This window comes from Sapajus apella, unplaced genomic scaffold (assembly GCF_009761245.1).
Source record: "Sapajus apella isolate SASKATOON/1434 unplaced genomic scaffold, GSC_monkey_1.0 scaffold46, whole genome shotgun sequence".
Classification (NCBI taxonomy): domain Eukaryota; kingdom Metazoa; phylum Chordata; class Mammalia; order Primates; family Cebidae; genus Sapajus; species Sapajus apella.
In genome coordinates this window covers 4,913,846-4,932,637 of record NW_022436986.1, presented here as the reverse complement: position 1 = coordinate 4,932,637, position 18,792 = coordinate 4,913,846, and the positions used below count along the sequence as shown (strand labels likewise).

Sequence of the window (18,792 nt, the reverse complement as noted above, 5' to 3'; positions counted from 1 at the left end):
TTTGTATTTTTGGTAGAGATGGAGTTTCACCATGTTGGCCAGGTTGGTCCTGAACTCCTGACCTCAGGTGATTCACCCGCCTTGGCCTCTCAAAGTGCTGGCTCATGAGCCACTGCACCTGACTTGGCTCTGTTTTAAACGAGAGATAGCTGCAGTTCCAGAAGGAAACTTAGGTATTTACAAATTTACTTAGTACATCTTTCATCAGTGCACTAAAGGGTCCTTCTACCCACATAAGGAGCATGTATATTTTTCCCCTATGAGGAAGATTAATTACATTATTTATTTGCCATCATGGCCACTGGCCAGTACAGACTTTATTTGGTTTGATTTTTACTTTTTTTTTTACTTTAAAATGCCATTTATAATATTACTGGTTGCCTCCATTTGCTTTCCCCAGAAAGTCCGTTAAGATAAATACTTGAAGTGAGCACAGACTCCTTGGTGCTGAGATTATGGGCAGTGAGTGGCTGATCTCACTGACCATCTGTTCTGGCCTGTTCTGGTTCATCAGGCCTCTGAAACGGTCCACATCTGGCAGAATTGAGAAGAGCCAGCCAGGACTGGGAATCACACTTCAGTTTCCTCATCTGTGAAATGAGGGGAGAGATAAGATGACCTCTAGGGTGTGTTTTGTCTGTTTTGCGTCCTGACCACCTATAAAACATTTTATTCTGCCACGTTTATGTATAACTTTCATGCACACATTAATACACACACGTGGATACCCAAGCCACTGCTGCCTTGATGCATTGCCATTTGCCTGAGGATGATCACTCCAACTTCTAAGTGGTATGTAGAACTTTAGTGTTTACAAAACCATTCCACGTCTTCAGTGCTTTTGCTGGGCCACAAGTCAACCCCATGAGCTACTTGCTGTGTTGCCCTCATCTGATGGGTGAAAAGACTGAGACTTGAGAGCTTGGGTAGTTTCTTAGAACGTGGGTGCCATGCAAGTGGAGAGCCAAGGCTTGACTCTGCATTTCCAGGAGCCAAGCATGCACGTTTTCCACGTTTAATAATGGTGGTGGTTCTACAACACCCTCGTGATGCACAGAACTCATAACGGGAACCCACCTGTATCCAAAAGGATTTGAGACAGCAGAAATAAACTCCAATGGCAAAGTTAACTGTTTTGCCCCATTGACTAGTTCCCAATCTGCCATCAAATTAAGGCAGAAACAAAGGACAGACAAGGTTCACCCTGTGACAGAGTCTTTCTTTCTACAAAACATTGATCACAAGGCATTTCAAGCGTTCAGAGTAAAGTAAACACCCATGGACTTGCTAGCCAGAATGATTACATGTTCACATTTTCTCTATTTGCTTCATATGTCTCTCGGAGAAGTAAAAGATGGCAGCTCCCATCACAGCCTCATTTGTCTCCCTTCCTTGGCAGTTACCATCCTGTTGCATTTAGGGCCAGGTTATACAAAATGCTCTGATAGGTACATTACAAGGATCCACCAAGTGTTGAAGTAACAAGTTCTTTTTTACTGTGGCACAATATACATAATTTACAATTTTGGCAGTTATTAAGTGTGTAGCTCAGCAGCAGTAAGTACATTCACTTGTGTGTGCAGCGCTTGCCACTGCATCTGCAGGACGCTTCATCATTTTACACTGAAACTCTGCCCATTAAACAGTCACTGCCCATCCCCTCCTCCCCTCAGCTCCTGGTAACCACCGTGCTACTTTCTGTCTCTATATTTGACTAACCTGAGTATCTCACATGAATAGAATCATATAATATTTGTCCTTTTCTGTCTGTCTTATTTCACATAATGTGATGTCTTCAAGGTTCATCCATGTTGTAACGTGTCAGAATTTTATTCTTTTTTGAAGGCTGAATAGTATTTCACTATCTATATACACCACAATTTGTTTATCCATTCAGCCAGCAATGAATGTTCAGGTTGCTTCTACCTTTTAGCTACAGTGAACAAATGCTCTTATGAACATGGGTTTAAAAATGTCTCTTAAGTCCCTGCTTTCAATTCTTTTGGGTACATGCCCAGAAGTGGAATTGCTGGATCATGTGGTAATTCTGTATTTATTTATTTTTTTTGAGGGGCTGCCATACTGTTTTCCATAGCAGTGGCAACATTTTACATTCCCGCCAGCAATGCACAAGGGTTCCAGTTTCTCCACATTGTCACCAACACTCGTGGTTTTGCTTTTTGGTAATAGCCATGCTAGTGGGTGTGAACAAGAGGTGCTTTAATCATCTCCTAAAGAGGAAGAAACTGAAGCCCAGAGAAGGGGAGGATCACTCGAGAGGTTGAGGTCACAAGCAAGTCAGTGATAGAGCAGGACCTGGAAGATGGATCCGCTGACCCCAACCTAGTTGTTGCTACTAAAACACAAAAGTCCAGTTTCCATCACTGTATGTCAGAGGGTAAACAGCCATGGCCACAGGCCAGATACAGACTTTAAGTTTATTTGGTTTGATCCTTACTTTTTTTTTTTTTAATTCAAAATAGTATTAACACTTACAAATTAGAGAATTTTGTATTTTAAAAGTCTAAATTTCTGATTTCTTCCCCCAAAATCAGAAGGTCTAGTAACCCTTGACCCACGTTCTAACTCAGCAACAAACCGTTTCTGTCTTTTGTTTTGTTTTACTCTGTTGAGACAAGACCTTGTTGTGTCACCCAGGCTGGAGTGCTCACTGCAGTCTTGAACTCCTGAGTCCAAGCTATCCTCCGGTCTTGGCATCCCAAAGCACTGGGATTGCAGGTGCGAGCCCACACCCAGCCCTACCATTCCGTAATCCTTCCACACAGGCTGGTTTCACACACTGGCTGGTCCTGGCACACTGGAGTTTGCAACCTTTTTCTTTTCACATCCATAGATATTCCTCATTCTGTGTGTCAGTAGACATATAGTTACGTTTAGCATCACAGCCAGGTTCCATACTTCCTTCCTCTACTCTGTATTGTCTTTGAATGTCTTAGCTATTTCCTCACCGTAGAAGTGAAATAATGTTGCAAATAAATAATGCAAAATATTAACAAAGACTAATTGAATAGCCTGATTTGGAGACAGTGCCATGTGGTAGACAAACACCAGCAAAGGTGCTAGTCTTGACTTGCCGGAACTCCCTGGGCAATCTTAGAAAGTCCCTTCCCTGCCTGGCCTCCTTGTGTCCATGTGTCAGTTGCAGGGTGGGACTGGGGGATCCTCAAGTTTTCATGGGGCGGTCTAGTTAATAATGTAAAACAAAACCACTCACTTTGCATTGTTGGTGGAGTAGAGAAGATCGCTTCTCCCAATCAACTTCCCCAGGGTGACCCCTCTGAACTGACCCTTCCTGTGGTCCCCAGCACACCCACCCTCTGCTTTCTCTTTGCTTACAGGTGCGGAATGACCTGACTGGGGTTCTGTATGGCGAGGACATTGAGATTTCAGATACCGAGAGCTTCTCCAACGATCCCTGTACCAGTGTCAAAAAGCTGAAGGTAGGTGTGGCTAGCCACAGGATGAATGGCAGTCTGATCACAATGCCCTGGGTGCCCAAATTACTTGACTGTGAAAGAGTCTCAAGTTTGGTCTGGGTCTCAAGTTCATTTCCACCTTGGCATCCCAGACAGGAGAAGCTCCCAGGAGCTGGCTTCCCTTGGTTTTCCCTTCCTTGCCATCCAACACTGGCCATAGGCACTGGCTGCAGGTGCACAGCCACTGAGCACTTTCCTGACGGTTTTGTATCTCTCAACACAGCTTCAGGCGCAAGCAGGGCACAAATGATTATCATGTCTGTTTTGAAGAGGCTGAGAGAGAGAAACTATCTTGGAGAAAGCCCACAGCAAAGAAGTCTTGTTGTTGCAGCTGAAAGCCCAGGCTCCTGACCCCTATCTGGTGACATTTACTTTAGGAACAGAAAGGGTCAACTAGAAGTTTCCCCAGTTGTAAGTCAGTCTCTAACTTTCATTTGTCCATTCATTCTGCAAACTGTCTCAAACAGCTTTTATGTACCAGACACTCTCCTGGGCTCATAGACATCATCAGCCTTGACCTTGTCCTCAGGTTGCTCCCAGTGTGGTGAGGAAGACAGAGACCTCTCAGGGGAAACAAGAACAAAGTGCCTGGGAACAAAGGGAGGAAGTGACTCATCCCACCTGGGGAGAGGGTTCAGACAAGGCTCCAAAAGGAGACAACATTTGGTGGTGGAGGAAGAGGGATCCCTTCCTGCAGAAGCCCTGCAGGGTAGGAGGGAAGATCAGAGGGAAGGGTAGGCATGGCTTGGGATCAGCAGGAATTCCACAGAGGCAGAAGTACCTGGAGTGGGGTAGAGGGGAGGCTGAAACAGAAGTCAGTTCCCAGGAGCCTTGAATGCCAAGCTTAGAAGTTTGCTCTTTTATCCTGGAGACTTCCTGGAGGTTTGTAAGCAGATGCCAGTGTAGTCAGAGCTATTAAATTCCTTTCCGTCTCCTCTGTTCCTTCATGCCTTAACTTAAAATCATTGACATAGAGACCCCAGATGCCAACTGCTGATGTGCCCTTCTGTCTTGTGTGGGTCCCAGGTTACACCAGTCAGAGCAGGTAGCAGCTTAGAGCAGTTGCCTTCTAAATCCTCCATTTCACAGATGGGGAGCCCAAAGCCCAGAGAAGGGGAGCAAGGGAAGCAACATATCTGTTGTCTGTCACCTCCTCCAGAGCAGATACAGAGCCTGCGGGTCACATTTCAGCCCTGGGAGCCTCTGCAGATGAGGTCACAGTAGTCAGGGAAGGGCCTGCTTGACAGCTCAGGTAGCAGAAACCAGCTCTCCCCGCTGCAGTGTCACAGGCTGTGTGGGGCCTGGAGGATTCAGGGGTGGGGTGGCTGCTCTGTAGGAAGCATCTGGGGCAGGGTTGGGAGAGGAGAGGAGGACCAAGAGCACTGACATTCTTCTGCCACACGCAGAGGCATCTCCCCATGGTGGGCACTTGAAATAGCTCTCTGAGCTCCAGAGGCCCAGCATCTATGGGCTTTAATGTATAAAGAACCTTTGTGTACAGAGCAGAGGTACTAGTTGAAAGTCAGCAAGAAACTGGGGATGGAACTGGGCTCTCTGCCCATCAGCCAACCAACTCCAACAGAAGTAGCAGTGACATTCACCATAATGAGAATAACAGCCAAAATAACCACCTCTCCAGTGCATTGACCACGGGCCAGGCCCTGTGCAGAGCCCTTCGCCTTTATTTGCTCATTTCATCCTCCCCAAAGCCCTCAAATGGAGGGAATTTTTTGTATCCCTGTTTCACAGATGTGGAGTTGAGTCTCAAAGAGGTTAACAACTACCTCAAGACACCCAGATGAAAAATGGGGGGTTGGGATTCAGACCCAGGTCTGGGCGATGTCATGGCCCAGCTTTCTCCTCTGCCCTGCATGTGCTTCTGAGAAAGGATTCCAGCATCTCATAAGCTGGGAGAGTAGCACCAATGCCAGAATCCTCACCTGTTGGCAAAGGCTCCTGTTGCCCAGACATCTGCACAGCTCCTTCTTGTGCCTCTTGCAGTCTTTGTCCAGTCATCCCCTTCTCCCAGAGGCTTTCCCTGAACACTTTATTTAAAAATGGAAATCCCTGTTTCTCCAACTCCCACTTACCCCTTTCTGCTAATTTTCTCCTCCATTTCACTGATTGATATCTATTTTCATTTCCTGGGACTGCTGCAACAAAGCACCACAAACTAGGTTTATAACAACAGAACATGCTCTCTCAAAGGCTTAGGACTCTTCCATGCCTTTCTCTTGGCTGCTCATGTCACCGGTAATCTTTGGCAGTCTATGGCTCACCACTGCATAGTGCCAATCTCTGCCACACATGGTGTTTCCACTCTTCTCTTCATATTGTCTTTTTAGGACACTGGTCATGTTAGATAAAGAGCCTCCCCTATTCTAGCAGGACCTCCTAAGGAGCTACATCTGCAGTGACTCTGCTCTCAAATAAGGTCACATTCTGAGGTACTAGGGCTTATGACTTCAATGTATTTTTCAAGGAGACACAATTCAATCTCTAACAATATGTGGTCTTCTATTCATTTTACCCAGTGTTTTATCATCTGTCTCCTCCCATTAGAATGTAAGCTCCAGGAAGCAGAAATTTATGTCTGTCTTGGTCACTCTTCTGTTTCCCATCACCTAACACCCAACCTAATTTGTTCAACAATTTGTTGAGTGTATGTGAATGAAATACCAAGTCTGGACAAAATGCAACAGAGGATACAAGGACATAATATTCAGGAACAATGGGAGGGTAGTTACTTTTGGAAAGCTCAGAAGAAAAGCAAGTTTCTGCTTTATTGTGGGGTAAGATGGAGATGGAGATACAGAGGACAAGGAAGGAAACCAGATATCAAATAGAAGAACCGGAATCTGCTTTGGAGGTAGAAGAGAGCAGAGTTAAGGCCAAGAAAAATAAAAATCAATAAGGTGGAGGGCAAACTTGAGATACTTTCCCAGAATTCAGAGGAAATGGCCAAAGGAGATCAATCCAGTGAGAAAAAGGATAACAGTTATGGATACTGGAGAAGGGAGTTTTCCTAAGGGAAAACAAGGACAAAAGAAACAGAACCAAAATCCAAAACAATAGCAATGAGCACACCTAACACCCAGATTTTGGTTTCTAACACCATTCTCCAGTAAAAGGAACCAGGGCTCCTTAGATAAATGGCTGGTTTTATGAGGCAGGAAATAGACAAGATGATTCTGGAGTATTTTGTAATACCAGACGGTAAGGAAGTATCCAGAACAATAACACACACACTGATGGGGCTGTGACAAGGGAGTAAGGTAGCCAATTGAAAGAGCTCCCAGTCACCAAAGCTGGAACAATTTGAACACAAAGACTAAAATAGTATTAGAATGTAACTCAAAGTACAAAATAAATCTCCACAAGTTTATTCTTATATAAATGATTGACTAATAAATGGGAGAGCATAGTCAAATCTCCTACACAGAAGAATTCAAAGTAACTTACATAGAAACTTCACACTCCAAAGAGGTAGGTCATAACTACACACTTCTTAAGTTACTTCCTTCCAACTGGTACAGTAGGAAAAGAGCGAGGGGAAAAGAATAACTTGACAGTGGAAAAACCTGACAAACCTTCCCTGAGCCAGGCAGTCAGGGTCAACAGCAGCAGTAATAAGTCACGTTGAAAGCTCCCTTGACATATGATAGAAATAACCTTACCTCTGTGGTCTTCTTCCTCAGATCCCATAACCCCAGTCTAACCATGTGAAAAACATCAGACAAATTACAAACACATTTTGCCATCCTACAAAATACTTGACCAATACTCCCCAAACTGTCTAGTTCATCAAAAGTAGAGAAAGCCTGAGCCAAAAGGAGATGAAGGAGGCATGGCAACTAAATATAGTGTGGTGGCCGGGCACGGTGGCTCACACCTGTAATCCCAGCACTTTGGGAGGCCAAGGTGGGCAGATCATGAGGTCAGGAGATCGAGACCATCCTTGCCAACATGATAGAACCCCATCTCTACTAAAAATACAAAAATTAGCTGGATATGGTGGTGCGCACCTGTAATCCCAGCTACTCAGAGGCTGAGGCACAAGAATCACTTGAATCCAGGAGGCGGAGGTTGCAGTGAGCTGGAGATTGCACCACTGCACTTCAGCCTGGCAACGGAATGAGACTCTGTCTCAAGAAAAAATAATAATAATGTGGTATATTCTAGATGGGATCCAGAAATAGAAAAGGGATGTTCGAGAAAAAGACTAAGGAAATCTGATTAAATAATGGGTTTTAACTAATAATAACATCAATATTCATTCATTGTGGACAAATGCACAAAATACTAACATAAAACATTAATATTGGGGAAACTGGGTGAGGGGTTGTATGGGAACCCTGTATACAGTCTCCACAATTTTTCTCTTTTTAAATGAGAAGTTTTTTTTCTTGTTTTTTTTTTGTTGTTGTTGTTGTTTTGTTTTTTAATAGGAAACAAACTTAAGTGGGCTCAAGACAGACCTAATATTGTAGATTGGGCCATACAAAATTACCATTATTCTATGATTTTTGAACTACAAAATCAATTTCATATGGAAATGTACACACTATATGAGCAAACAGGCCAGCTTCTGCATTCTAGCAGAACTGGTGAAAAGAGAGTCATACTTAGACAGATTTTGCCAAAATTTTGACATACTTAATGGAGAAAATCTTACAAATATCTAGGCCAGGAAAATAACAAACTTCCCATAGAGATGCAAAAACCAGGCCACCCTCCAGCTCCTCTGAAGCATTAAATCCCAGAAAGAGTGGAGCAACTGGGAGACATTCTTCACTGCATGGGGCTCACACAATGTTCCAGCCAGGTGCCCTTCTTGAAGTTAATCCTGAAGTCCAATGTCAGCCAGCCAAGAGCAATGGCATACTTTACATCTGAGGTCATGATGGAAATGGCTGAGCAGGGATCGTTGGAAACCATGGAAGGGAAGCGAAGTCTAAATGATTGTTACATAAGTGTATACAGATGCAAAAATTACACATGATTTTATATATAATGTAAAAATAGATACAGCAATAGGCACAATTGAGATAAAAAAATCCAAATTACCTTCACAGGCCCAAGAAGAGATGATTTTTTTAAAAAAAAGGGTGCTTAACTTCTGGCCTTAACTAGGCAAGGGACTCAAAAGACCATTTTGCTCATGAGTTTCATAATTAAAGAAACGTAAGCTAAAAAATGCTTTGAATAACTCAATGGTAAATATACCATAATGCAAACAGAACCTGAAGCTGCAGAAACACAAAGATAAAGCAAAGGAAATCTCATCCATGTTTCGAAACAGAAAGCAAACCTGAAAACCAGAAAGCACAAAGCAGATCATTGCAGACCGCATATAATGATTCTGACCAGAAACTCAAGTAGGCCAAACTCATTATCCAAAGGAAAAGACTTTCAGATTGTGTTTCGAAAAACGAACTCTAGCTATTTACATCAGACAAACAAAGTGGCACCAAAAGGTTGAAGGTAAATGGTTGAGCAAAGGTCTACCAAGCAAATCAAACCACAGCAAGAACCCCAGTATTCATATCAGACCAAAGCGTGTTCAAGGTACAGGTGTCAGACAGGATTAAGGAGAGTCCTTTTCTATAGATAAGGCTTCAATCCACCTTAAGAATAACACGCTCGTGGACTATTATTGCTTTGAATTACATCTCACTGAAATAAAGAAAGAAAAGCCTGTTAAAAATAGAGAGGGAAATTGACAGAAACACAATAGCATTGGGAGGCATAACATCTCTCTCATTCTTGGACAGTTCACCCAGGCGAAACAAGGCAAGAACACAGAGGAACTGAATAATGAAATTAATAAGGCTGATTTAGCAGATGTGTATTGAAGTTTGTATCAAGAAAGCCAGGAAATCATTTACGTGTGATGAAGTCGAGAGGCCCTTTTAAGCTTATTCCAAGCCTGTTCTGAACAGGGGGTGGCTAAACTTTAGTCGTTTCCAGGTGGGGCTGGGAATCCGCTCTGCACAAAGACCAAGTCCTGGGCATACCTAGGGAGAGCTCCAGGCGTTAGATTTCCCTTCTGGACATTTCAGTTGCTTCATGCACCTTCCCCAAAGTGGCCTTCTGCCCTGTATTCATATTTCCATTTTTCAGAGGAATTGGTGGTACATTATTTCAACTATGGGGCATACAGACCTTTATGTCTGGAATTGATGTGGAGGGGCAATTGCCCCAGTTCAACCCAGGTGCTCTAGAGACCAAATGCTTTTGTGGAAAGAAGAGGAACTTTTGAAGAAAATATTTTATTGTAAAATAAAACAAAGATTCAAAAACCATAGAAATCAAATGAATGTCCTAATGAATCATAAGGGAAACAGCACATAGGTCAGAGAACTTTATCAGATACCCCAAAAGTCCCTTCCATCCACAGCCACCTGCCCCCCACCATCAGAAACCCTGTGCCCCACTTTTACAGAAATCACCAGCATTCTTTTTTCTTTTTTTTTTTTTTGTCAGAAATCAGCATAGGGAATGCTGTTCTAGTTGTGACCCTTTGTTTTTTTATTGTAGTAAAATATATGTGACATAAAATTTACCATTTTAACCATTTTTAAGTGTTCAATTCAGTGGCATTAAGTACATTCCCAGTGTTGTACAACCATCACACTATTGATTACCAGAACATTTTCATCATCCCAGACAGAAGCTCAGAACAGGGGCTTTTTGTGTGTGTGTCTCACTCTGTTGCCCAGGCTGGAGTGCAGTGGCATGATCTCAGCTCACTGCAACCTCCACCTCCCAGGCTCAAGTGATTCTCTTGCCTCAGCCTCCTGAGTAGCTGAGTTTATAGGCACCCACCACCACGCCTGGCTAGTTTTTGTATTTTTTGTACAGATAGGGTTTCACCATGGCCAGGCTGGTCTCTTAACTCCTGACCTTAGGTGATCTGTCCGCCTTGACCTCCCAAAGTGCTGGGATTACAGGCGTGTGCCACTGCACCAAGCATAACAGGGGCTTTTGAATCAAGTGGACCTGGGGTTGGACTCTGCCCCTGCTTTGTTGTCTTCCTCTGGAGAGGGCACTGGGCCATCCCAATTGTGTGATGGTCACCATATGCAGACTATCGGGCTCTCTTGAGGGCTGAAAAATCAGAAATTGGTATTATGTTCGAAACCTGAGAGACACTAGAATAGAGAAAAGACAAAAATAATAAAACATGAAATGATAAAATTAGGAAATTTCAGGGAAAGAAGCCATGGAACTCCCTATCTTTTAATGCGTATCTTAAAGTAATAACGAAGGGCTCTCTAAAATCCAAACTTTGAGACAGTAAGCAAAGCTGAGAGGTTATGAGCAGTTCATTTAGGGTCACTGGGCCCACAGAGCTTCCCCATTGCAGGTGAATTTACCAGAGGAGGCAGGAACCTTGCTTGCCTGCGTCAGTGCTGTGCCAGCAGGCACCTCTTTCTGGAGGGCTCCTTTCCTCTCTCTCATCTTATCACAGTCTCTTCTGCTCTCATCCAATGCTTCTGCTTCAACATCAAAGGAGGACACTTTTAAGCACTCCCTTTGTGCCGACAGATTCATGAATTCATTTCATCCTCACAATAACTCTGCAATAACAGTCAGCAAACTACAGCTCATTGGTCAAATCTGGCCCACTGTCTGTGTTTGTAAATAAAGTTTTATTGGAACACATTCATTTACTACAACGTCTTTGGCTGCTTTTGTGCTACAGCAGCAGAATTGAGTAATCACAACAGAGACTATATGGCCTATGAGACTTAAAATATTTACTATGTGGACCTTTATAGAAAGTGTTTGCCACTACCTGCTCTGAAGATAGGTACTATTATTAGCCCCATTTTACAGGTAGAGAAACTGAAGCCAGGGAAGTTTAATAATTTGCCTGAGGCCATGAAGCTGATTCAGTGACTAAGCTGAGATTCTAGCTCAGCAGTCCAGCTACAGACTGGCTCTTGACCTCCGCGGCATGCCTCCCTGCTTTGTGTCCACCCACACTCCTCAGTCAGCAGAAAGATTCCTGCATGGCCTCTCAACATTCCAGGGGTTACGCATACCCAACATTTTTAAATGACTTCTCACCCATTTCTTCTTAGTAATAAAACAGGAATAAATTGGCTTTGCAACTTACTTGCCTTAAGTAGCAGAGTGGTTAAAAAAAAAGTGCTGGGGAATGACAGAAAGACACAGATAAGCAGCAAGCTCCCGTCTTTATTTTTTATATTGATGCAATATTTGGGCCCCCGTGCATCATCATGAAGACCCTCTAAATGGAGCCAGGCTTTCTACTCCTAAAAAAAGGAAAAGAAAATATGTCTCTGCCACTCAGAGCCACGTTTGGCTTTCTTTTTTGAGCAACTCACAAAAATAGCCCAATTCTCCCACAGTACTAGTGGGCATCCTTATGCCTCACATTAAGGGGACAGCTTTGACCAGAAAAGCCGCTTGACTAGTCAGCAACCACTGAGTGTCCTAGAACCCCAGCAGAGAGGGGAGGGAGACCAGATCAGCCTTCCAGGACCTTCCATAGAGGGAGGTGTATTCGTTTCCCATTGCTGCTGTGACAAATCTGAACGGCTTCAAGCAACACACATTTATCTTACTGTCTGGAAGCCAGATGTCCTACATGGGTCTTGACAGGCTAACATCAAGGTGTCAGCGGGGCCAGGTTCCTTCTGGAGGCTCTAGTTCCAGCATCTAGAGGTCGCCTGTATCCCTTGGCTGGCAGCCCTCTGCCTCTATCTTCAAAGCCAGCTGTAGTCAGTGGAGCTTTTCTCACACTGTATCACTCTGTCTCTGCCTCAGCCATGTTTAAGGACCCTGTGAATACATTGGGCTCACCTGGATAATCCAAGAAAATCTCCTTATTTTAAGATCAGCTGATAAACAGCTTAATTCCATCTGCTATGTGAATTTTCCCTTTATCACATGACATAACATGCTCACACGTTCTGAGGATTAGGATATTGCTTTTATCAGAGGTTGGGGGTTGGGGACAGAGTCTCACTCTCACCCAGGCTGGAGTGTAGTGGTGTGATCATAGCTCACTGCACCCTCAACTTCCTGGGCTCAAGCAGTCCTCCCACCTCAGCCTTCCAAGTAGCTGGGACTACAGGCATGCACCACCACACACAGCCAATTTTTATATTTTTTTTTAGTAGAGATGGGGTTTCTCCGTGTTTCCCAGACTGGTCTTGAACTCCTGAGGTCAGGTGATCCTCCTGCCTTGGGCTCCAGTGTGCTGAGATTATAGGCATGAGCTACTGCACCCAGCCAGGATGTGGCTATTGTTCTGGTTGTCATAAGAAGACTACAAAGCTAGGCTTTGAGGAGGATGGTCCTCCCCTTGCCCCATGGGAAAGTCCTAGTGGGATCTGTGCTCTCCCTCCCGACTCTGGCCAAAAATGTCCTTAGGGAATTCACCCCCTTTTTCCCAACCAGATAGGAGAGATCCGGTGAGATCTGCCACCCCCACAGGCTGGGAGTCCATCCTGACTGCCTGAAACTGAGGTTCATACAGGCACCCCAAGGGGATGCAAAGCTGCAGAGTAAACATGGTGCATCTTTCTCACAGGCCAGGTTTGCTCAGAGACATGGAGACGAAAAGGTATTATTTTTAACTTACGACAGAGATATATTATTAGTGTTAAATATACATGAATTTTTCAGATATAATAATAAACCTTAAAGAAATGCTATGCTTTCCAGTGGGCTGCTGTGGGCTATTCCCTCTTCGCTCCCTTCCTTGAGAGTGATGCGTATACTTCCTGCTTCTCTGTCTTTACGGACATTTCCAGTGGGGGGTGGGGTCTAAGTAAAATAAATTTTAGCTAAATAAAAAAGACTACTCGTTCTGGGTGTGGGATCAGCTTGTCAGACCCAGGAGGGACTTTGGAGAACATTCTGGGCTAACCTTTAAGGGCTTACTCCAGGTCTACAGCCAGACAGTTGGGGTACAGGACTGGCCTGGGCTTCCAAAGCCTTAGGCAGTGCCTGCTGCCCCAGGTCATGGCCAGCCTCTAATAGCTCTGCTGCCTTAGGGGTTTATAGCATCTCATCCCTTTGTACAGCATTGTGCAAATGAATTTTCAACAGCCCAGTGCAGTAGGTAGTCTGTGAGGCTAGGCTCTGAGAAACTAGGATGCGATACAGTGGGCCTAGACTGATACATGGGTGGCAGGAAATTCCAGACAGCCCAGAGGTCAGGGTCAGGCTCAGGGTTGAGCTTGACCTTCCTTGCAAGATTCCATGCTCCAGAGGCAGGGAAGGCTGGGAGGAGGGCATGGTTCCTATCTTCCTCACCTCTGCTGTTTTGTACTTTTAAATGCACACCAGCGATTTTCGTGGCTTAGGATTGCATTTGCCATTTATATCCTTTCACTTCAACATCTGCATGACTTTTCTCGATGAGCTGTTGCTCATGTTGTTTGCTGAGCTCCAGCAGCTCAGACCCAATGGGGTTTGCCTCCTCAGCTGGGAGGCAGTAGATAGGAGCGAGGGGTCAAGCACTCAGGCTCTGGGACCACACCCACCTAGGGCGAAGCCAGTGCCACCACCTCCTATTTGTGTGACCTGGTATCTTAGATTGAAGTCCCTACAAACAGAGCCTGGGATGCTTGGGAAAGTGATTTGTTGAGGGAGTATTTTTGGGAGGAGGGAAGGGGAGGGAAGCAGGATGAGGCAGGAGAAGCTCTGTCTTGGATGGATACCAGTTTAATCTGGCCCCACAGGGGCCTCCGGAGCACAGACAGCACCACAGAGCTGACCCCACCTTTCAGCAAGGGGCCCTGAGTTTTCCACCAATGTGAGTCAGTTGTTGGCTGTTCTCTGTGGAGTATGGGGCATGGCATGGCTCCCTTGGCCAGGAAGCTCCCCTTAGCTTGGGGCAGTTCTCCAGAGAAGGGAGTGGGCTGTCAGCAGCCTACCTTCACTGCAGCCGGGGCAGGTGCACCAGCCCCAAGGAGGGGACCGCACCTGGAAAGGTTGCTTTATTCTTTGGGCCTCGGTTGGCCATGAATCTTTCCAAAGTGAGCATAATAACAGTGCCCACCTCCCAGGTGGACCGCTTATCGCAACAGCTGAGAAAGGGCTCAAGAATTGTTATTTTTATGGTGTTAGGATTGCTTGCAAACTGGGGGTACATGCTAGTTCTTTGAATTGGATTATCCTTGTTAAGTGTCGTGTGTGTGCGTGTGCGATTTTAGCTCTCTTTAAGCATCCCAGAGGCAAAGTGGTTCTAGATGAGGGATGAGACAGAGTCAAGAAAGAGGAAAGGTAACCTACCCAGGGTTTAGCAACATTAGGCTTCTCTCCAGACAGAGTTTAGCAGGCCTCTCCCTCACTCATCCTGTCACTGTGGGGGGTTGGACTGAACACCTCTCCCCATTTTCCTACCCCATTCCCACAGCTATTTCCTTCCATGTTTGCCCCTTTCCTGTGGAAGTAGCCTCTTGAGGGTGTAAACATAGGTCTCCATGTATGGTCTCCAACCCTAGACCTGGCCATCTCATTTGCCCCAACTCAGGTCATCTGTTTTCACTCCAGGAAGGTCCCTGTAGAGCCAAGTCCCTGGAAGGGCACAGGATTTTCCAGACCCTGCTCTCTGCCATGTTTCCAGTCCTTTGTGATATCACAGCTCTGATCGCTCACTCTCCTCCTCAGGGATAGTTATGGCTGTCCCTCCCTACCCCCTACTACTACCTAAACTGCCCCAAGCCCTTTCAGCATAAGAGAACAGGCCCATAACCCTGGCAGGGAGGCAGGCGGCTTGGCTGAAAGTAGGGGCTATTGCTATTCCCAAATTTCCTCTTTCTACTCTTTGGACTTTTGGGAAAAGATATAAGCTGTGCAACATTGGAAAGCATGATTCTGGAACTTTTGTGAGAGCATGCACATGTGTGAAAAACTATCAAGAGTCCCCAAATCCAAAACCTTTTTCCTAACCGCTGAATCTTCTGTTAAGTTGCTACTCCAGAAAGAATAACCCGGTATATCTGCATTTCCTACTCTCGGGACAGCTCCTCATGCTCTAGAATGCACATACCCCAGTTTGAGAACCTCAAACACTCTATACTGCTCTATGGTGCCCCCCAAGATCCCCATCCAGCCTCATCCCCCACGTGGCCTCTCCCCATCCCTGGATTCTGGGACGTTCTTCCTTCCTCCCAGACTTGGCAGTGTCTTCCCCCCTCTTTCTCACCATCTAGAAGCAGAGTATATGTGCACAGCTTCCTGCCACAGGCATGACCTGGCTCTGCATAGGATTTTCATCCAGGGCCCTCTAATGGTCAAGGAGCTCCAAAGTGAGGGCCCTAGCTTTCACTTTGGTGTTGCGGAGCCGTGGGAGGGCCTTGTACCTCTCTGGGAAGAGATAAGCTAGATGGGTGATCCCTTGGGCCCCATCCAAACCTAACAGCCTAGGAGCAAACCACCAGGTGGTCCTTGCAACTTGGTTGTCATAGCAACAAAGATACCACATGGTCCACAAGTGGCAGAGCTGGTTATTTAACTGTCAGCAGGTGGTCAGGCGGTCAGGAAGATGTGGGTCCCTCTGTCTACTTGAGAAGTGGACATGGTGACCCCAGGGTCTAGACTGTGGGGCTGGCTGGAGATTAGTGCAGTGGTGCAATGGCTACTGGTGATTGAATGAGCAGTGTGGGACAGGCATTGTACATGATGCTGCACACTGGATTAATTCACTTCATTGTGCATTCAACACATATTGGTTGACATATGTGTAGCACCCTGATCTGGGAGCTGGGGACTCAGAGATGAGTCAAGTTACCCTTAGTCCAGTGGGGAGGATAGATAAGTAAGTAGACTTGAGCCATATTGGAGGGAAGCACAGAGTGATCCAGGCTCACAGAGGAAGAAGTGGTCACCAAGCCTGATGGGACAGAGAGATGGTTTCTCAGAGCAGAGGAGCCTGGGCTAAGGTAAGAAGGGTAAGTAGCAGCTATGTAGGCAAAGTGAGTGCGAGGGGAGGGAAGGGCACTCTGGAGGGATAAACTTGCAGAAAGGCAGGAGTGTGGAGTGGGAATATGAATGAATAAATGAATGAGTGAATGAATGAATGAATGAATGGCACTCCTGTTTTAAGGAACTCCAGGTAGTTCGTTCTCACTGCCGAGGCAGGGTATGAGAAATGTGAGAGAATTGAGCAGAATTCAGTTGGTAAAGACTGCATAAGATCTTTACCATCTGTATCTTTAGCACAGCTTGAATGTGCTGAGGTGCTCAGAATTTGATCTGCAAGCCTCAGGGAGCCATGGACAGATTTCACACAAACAGACTTGAATCTAGGAATGAACTCTTCCTGTGCTCTGTGGAGATGGTGGATGGGGAAGGATTCATGGCAAAGATGCAGGTGGGAGGCTGTTGCTGTTCCCCAAGTAAGGAATGATGGTGACTAAACCCAGGGCAGTGGGGCTGGAGGGTTGGGGCAGATTCAGGAGCTAGTCATGAGCAGACAGAACCAACAGGTTCTGGTTGTGGCTTGCATGAGGGGTGAAGAGGAGTGAGTCTAAGATGACTCCCAGGTTCCTGACCATTGTCAGAAATGAACAACACAGGAGGAGGAAAGGGACTGTTGGGAAATCTGGTGGTTCAGCTTGGGACATGTTGTGCTGGAGGAGTCGGGTGGGAAACTGGAGAAATGCTGGGGCGGGAGAGAGAGATTTGGAGTCTATAGCACACAGAGAACAGTTGTGGCTGGGGTCATGAGCGAGATGGCCGAGGGAGAGTGATGGGAGGAAAGAGCTAAGGGCAGGACACCAGCATTTCAGGATGAGCAGAAATGTCAGGAGCTGATGAAGAGGAGTATGAGCAGGAGCGGCCAGGGAGGCAGGAGGGGAGCCAGCAGAGAGCAACATGGAAGCCACCGGGTGGGTTTTGTTATGATAAGTCCAACAACCACTTGGCAAGGTAGACAGGATTATCCCTTTCTCAGAGATGAAGAAATTGAGGCACCAGGAGATTAAGACCCAAAGTTTTCAGCTAGTCAGAGGTGGAGCTGTGATTTGAATCCAGATCTCTGACTTCAGAATCCAAGAAGCCATTTTTACCATACCATATTTGCAATGCAGGGTTTGGCACAAAGTAGATGATCAATAGATATTTGCTGGATGAATGGATGGATGGATGGGTACTGTCAGCAGCAAAAAATGCTAAAAATTTTCACCAAACAAGCAGAAAGATCTTGGAGCATGCCTGGAAGCAAGTCCACAGAACGAACGGAAGCAGCTTAGAACTTTTTATAGCATTGCAGACGTGGTGATGACAAAGGCTTGCCTTCCTTCCACTGCTCTGTTAACGATCTTTTAAAGTCCTTTCTGAGCCAGTGTTTTTTTTTCCCCCCCTCTTCTTTCCATTCTTGCTTGCAAACGAAAGATGATTTTAGAATCCAGGCCTTCTTTATTTTGCTAAAGTACATGACGAGTAAAATGGCTTCTCAGTCAGCACTTTCCAATTTTGAAAGATGCTAAAAACTGATCTTTAAAGGCATATTTTTCTTCTTTATGCATCAAAGGGCCATGAGGCCTGCTGGAGGGATGGCTGAGCAGCAGGAAGGTGGCAGCACCTGCAAGGCTGGGCCTCACTGTGGAGGGCAGGAAGCGGCCAGGATGGGGAGCAGGTGTGTGGGCCAGGGCCTGGCTGGTCTCCTGGTGGCCACCCCACCCATTCTCTTTCAGCCTGTTCTTCTCCATGGGGCAGCACTTAGCTGGATCCCAGTGCCCCAGAAAGCAACCAAGACGCCATTTACCTGACCCAGGAGAGCCTCTGGCTGGTGCTCAGTAATTGTTTATTGAATGAATGAATGAGTCACAGGGGTCACTGTACACATTCCTATTAAACACACTGAGATAATGAATGTAATCCCATGTATAAGGCTTTCAAATATAGATTTTCCTTGGAAATAAAGTCAGACACTCACTATGTGCTAGGCACTGTGTTAAGTATTTTACAAGGACTATTTCACTTAGTCTTCCCAGAAATCTGGTAAGGAAAGTACTACCATTATCCTCGTTTTGCAGATGAGGAAACTGGGGCTGAGATGGAAAAGGAGCAACCAGAGGCCACCCATGGTTTGTTGATAGAGCTGAGATGTGAACAAAGCTCAGAGTGAGTCTGAAACCTCTTAATTGGGAAGCTCTGTGGGCTCCAAGAATTTCTTGAGGGATTAACTGTCAAGAAGGTAGAAAGGGCTAGAACACTGGGGCAGGGCTACAGAGTGTGGTTGGTTGGGGTCCTGTCTCTGCCACCAACTTCCTAGGGGCCCTTAGAAGCTCCTTTCTCCTCCTCT

General features: G+C 45.6%; 1 protein-coding gene across 1 annotated transcript in view; it reads left to right on the top strand.

The window, feature by feature from the left end:
- GABBR2 (gamma-aminobutyric acid type B receptor subunit 2) overlaps positions 1 to 18,792 on the top strand; it is a 421,806-nt gene that overhangs the window by 204,591 nt on the left and 198,423 nt on the right. Inside the window, exon 4 of the mRNA XM_032240167.1 lies at positions 3,360 to 3,461. Within this exon, the coding sequence (XP_032096058.1) occupies positions 3,360 to 3,461 (102 nt within the window). The remainder of the gene's footprint in view (positions 1 to 3,359; positions 3,462 to 18,792) is intronic.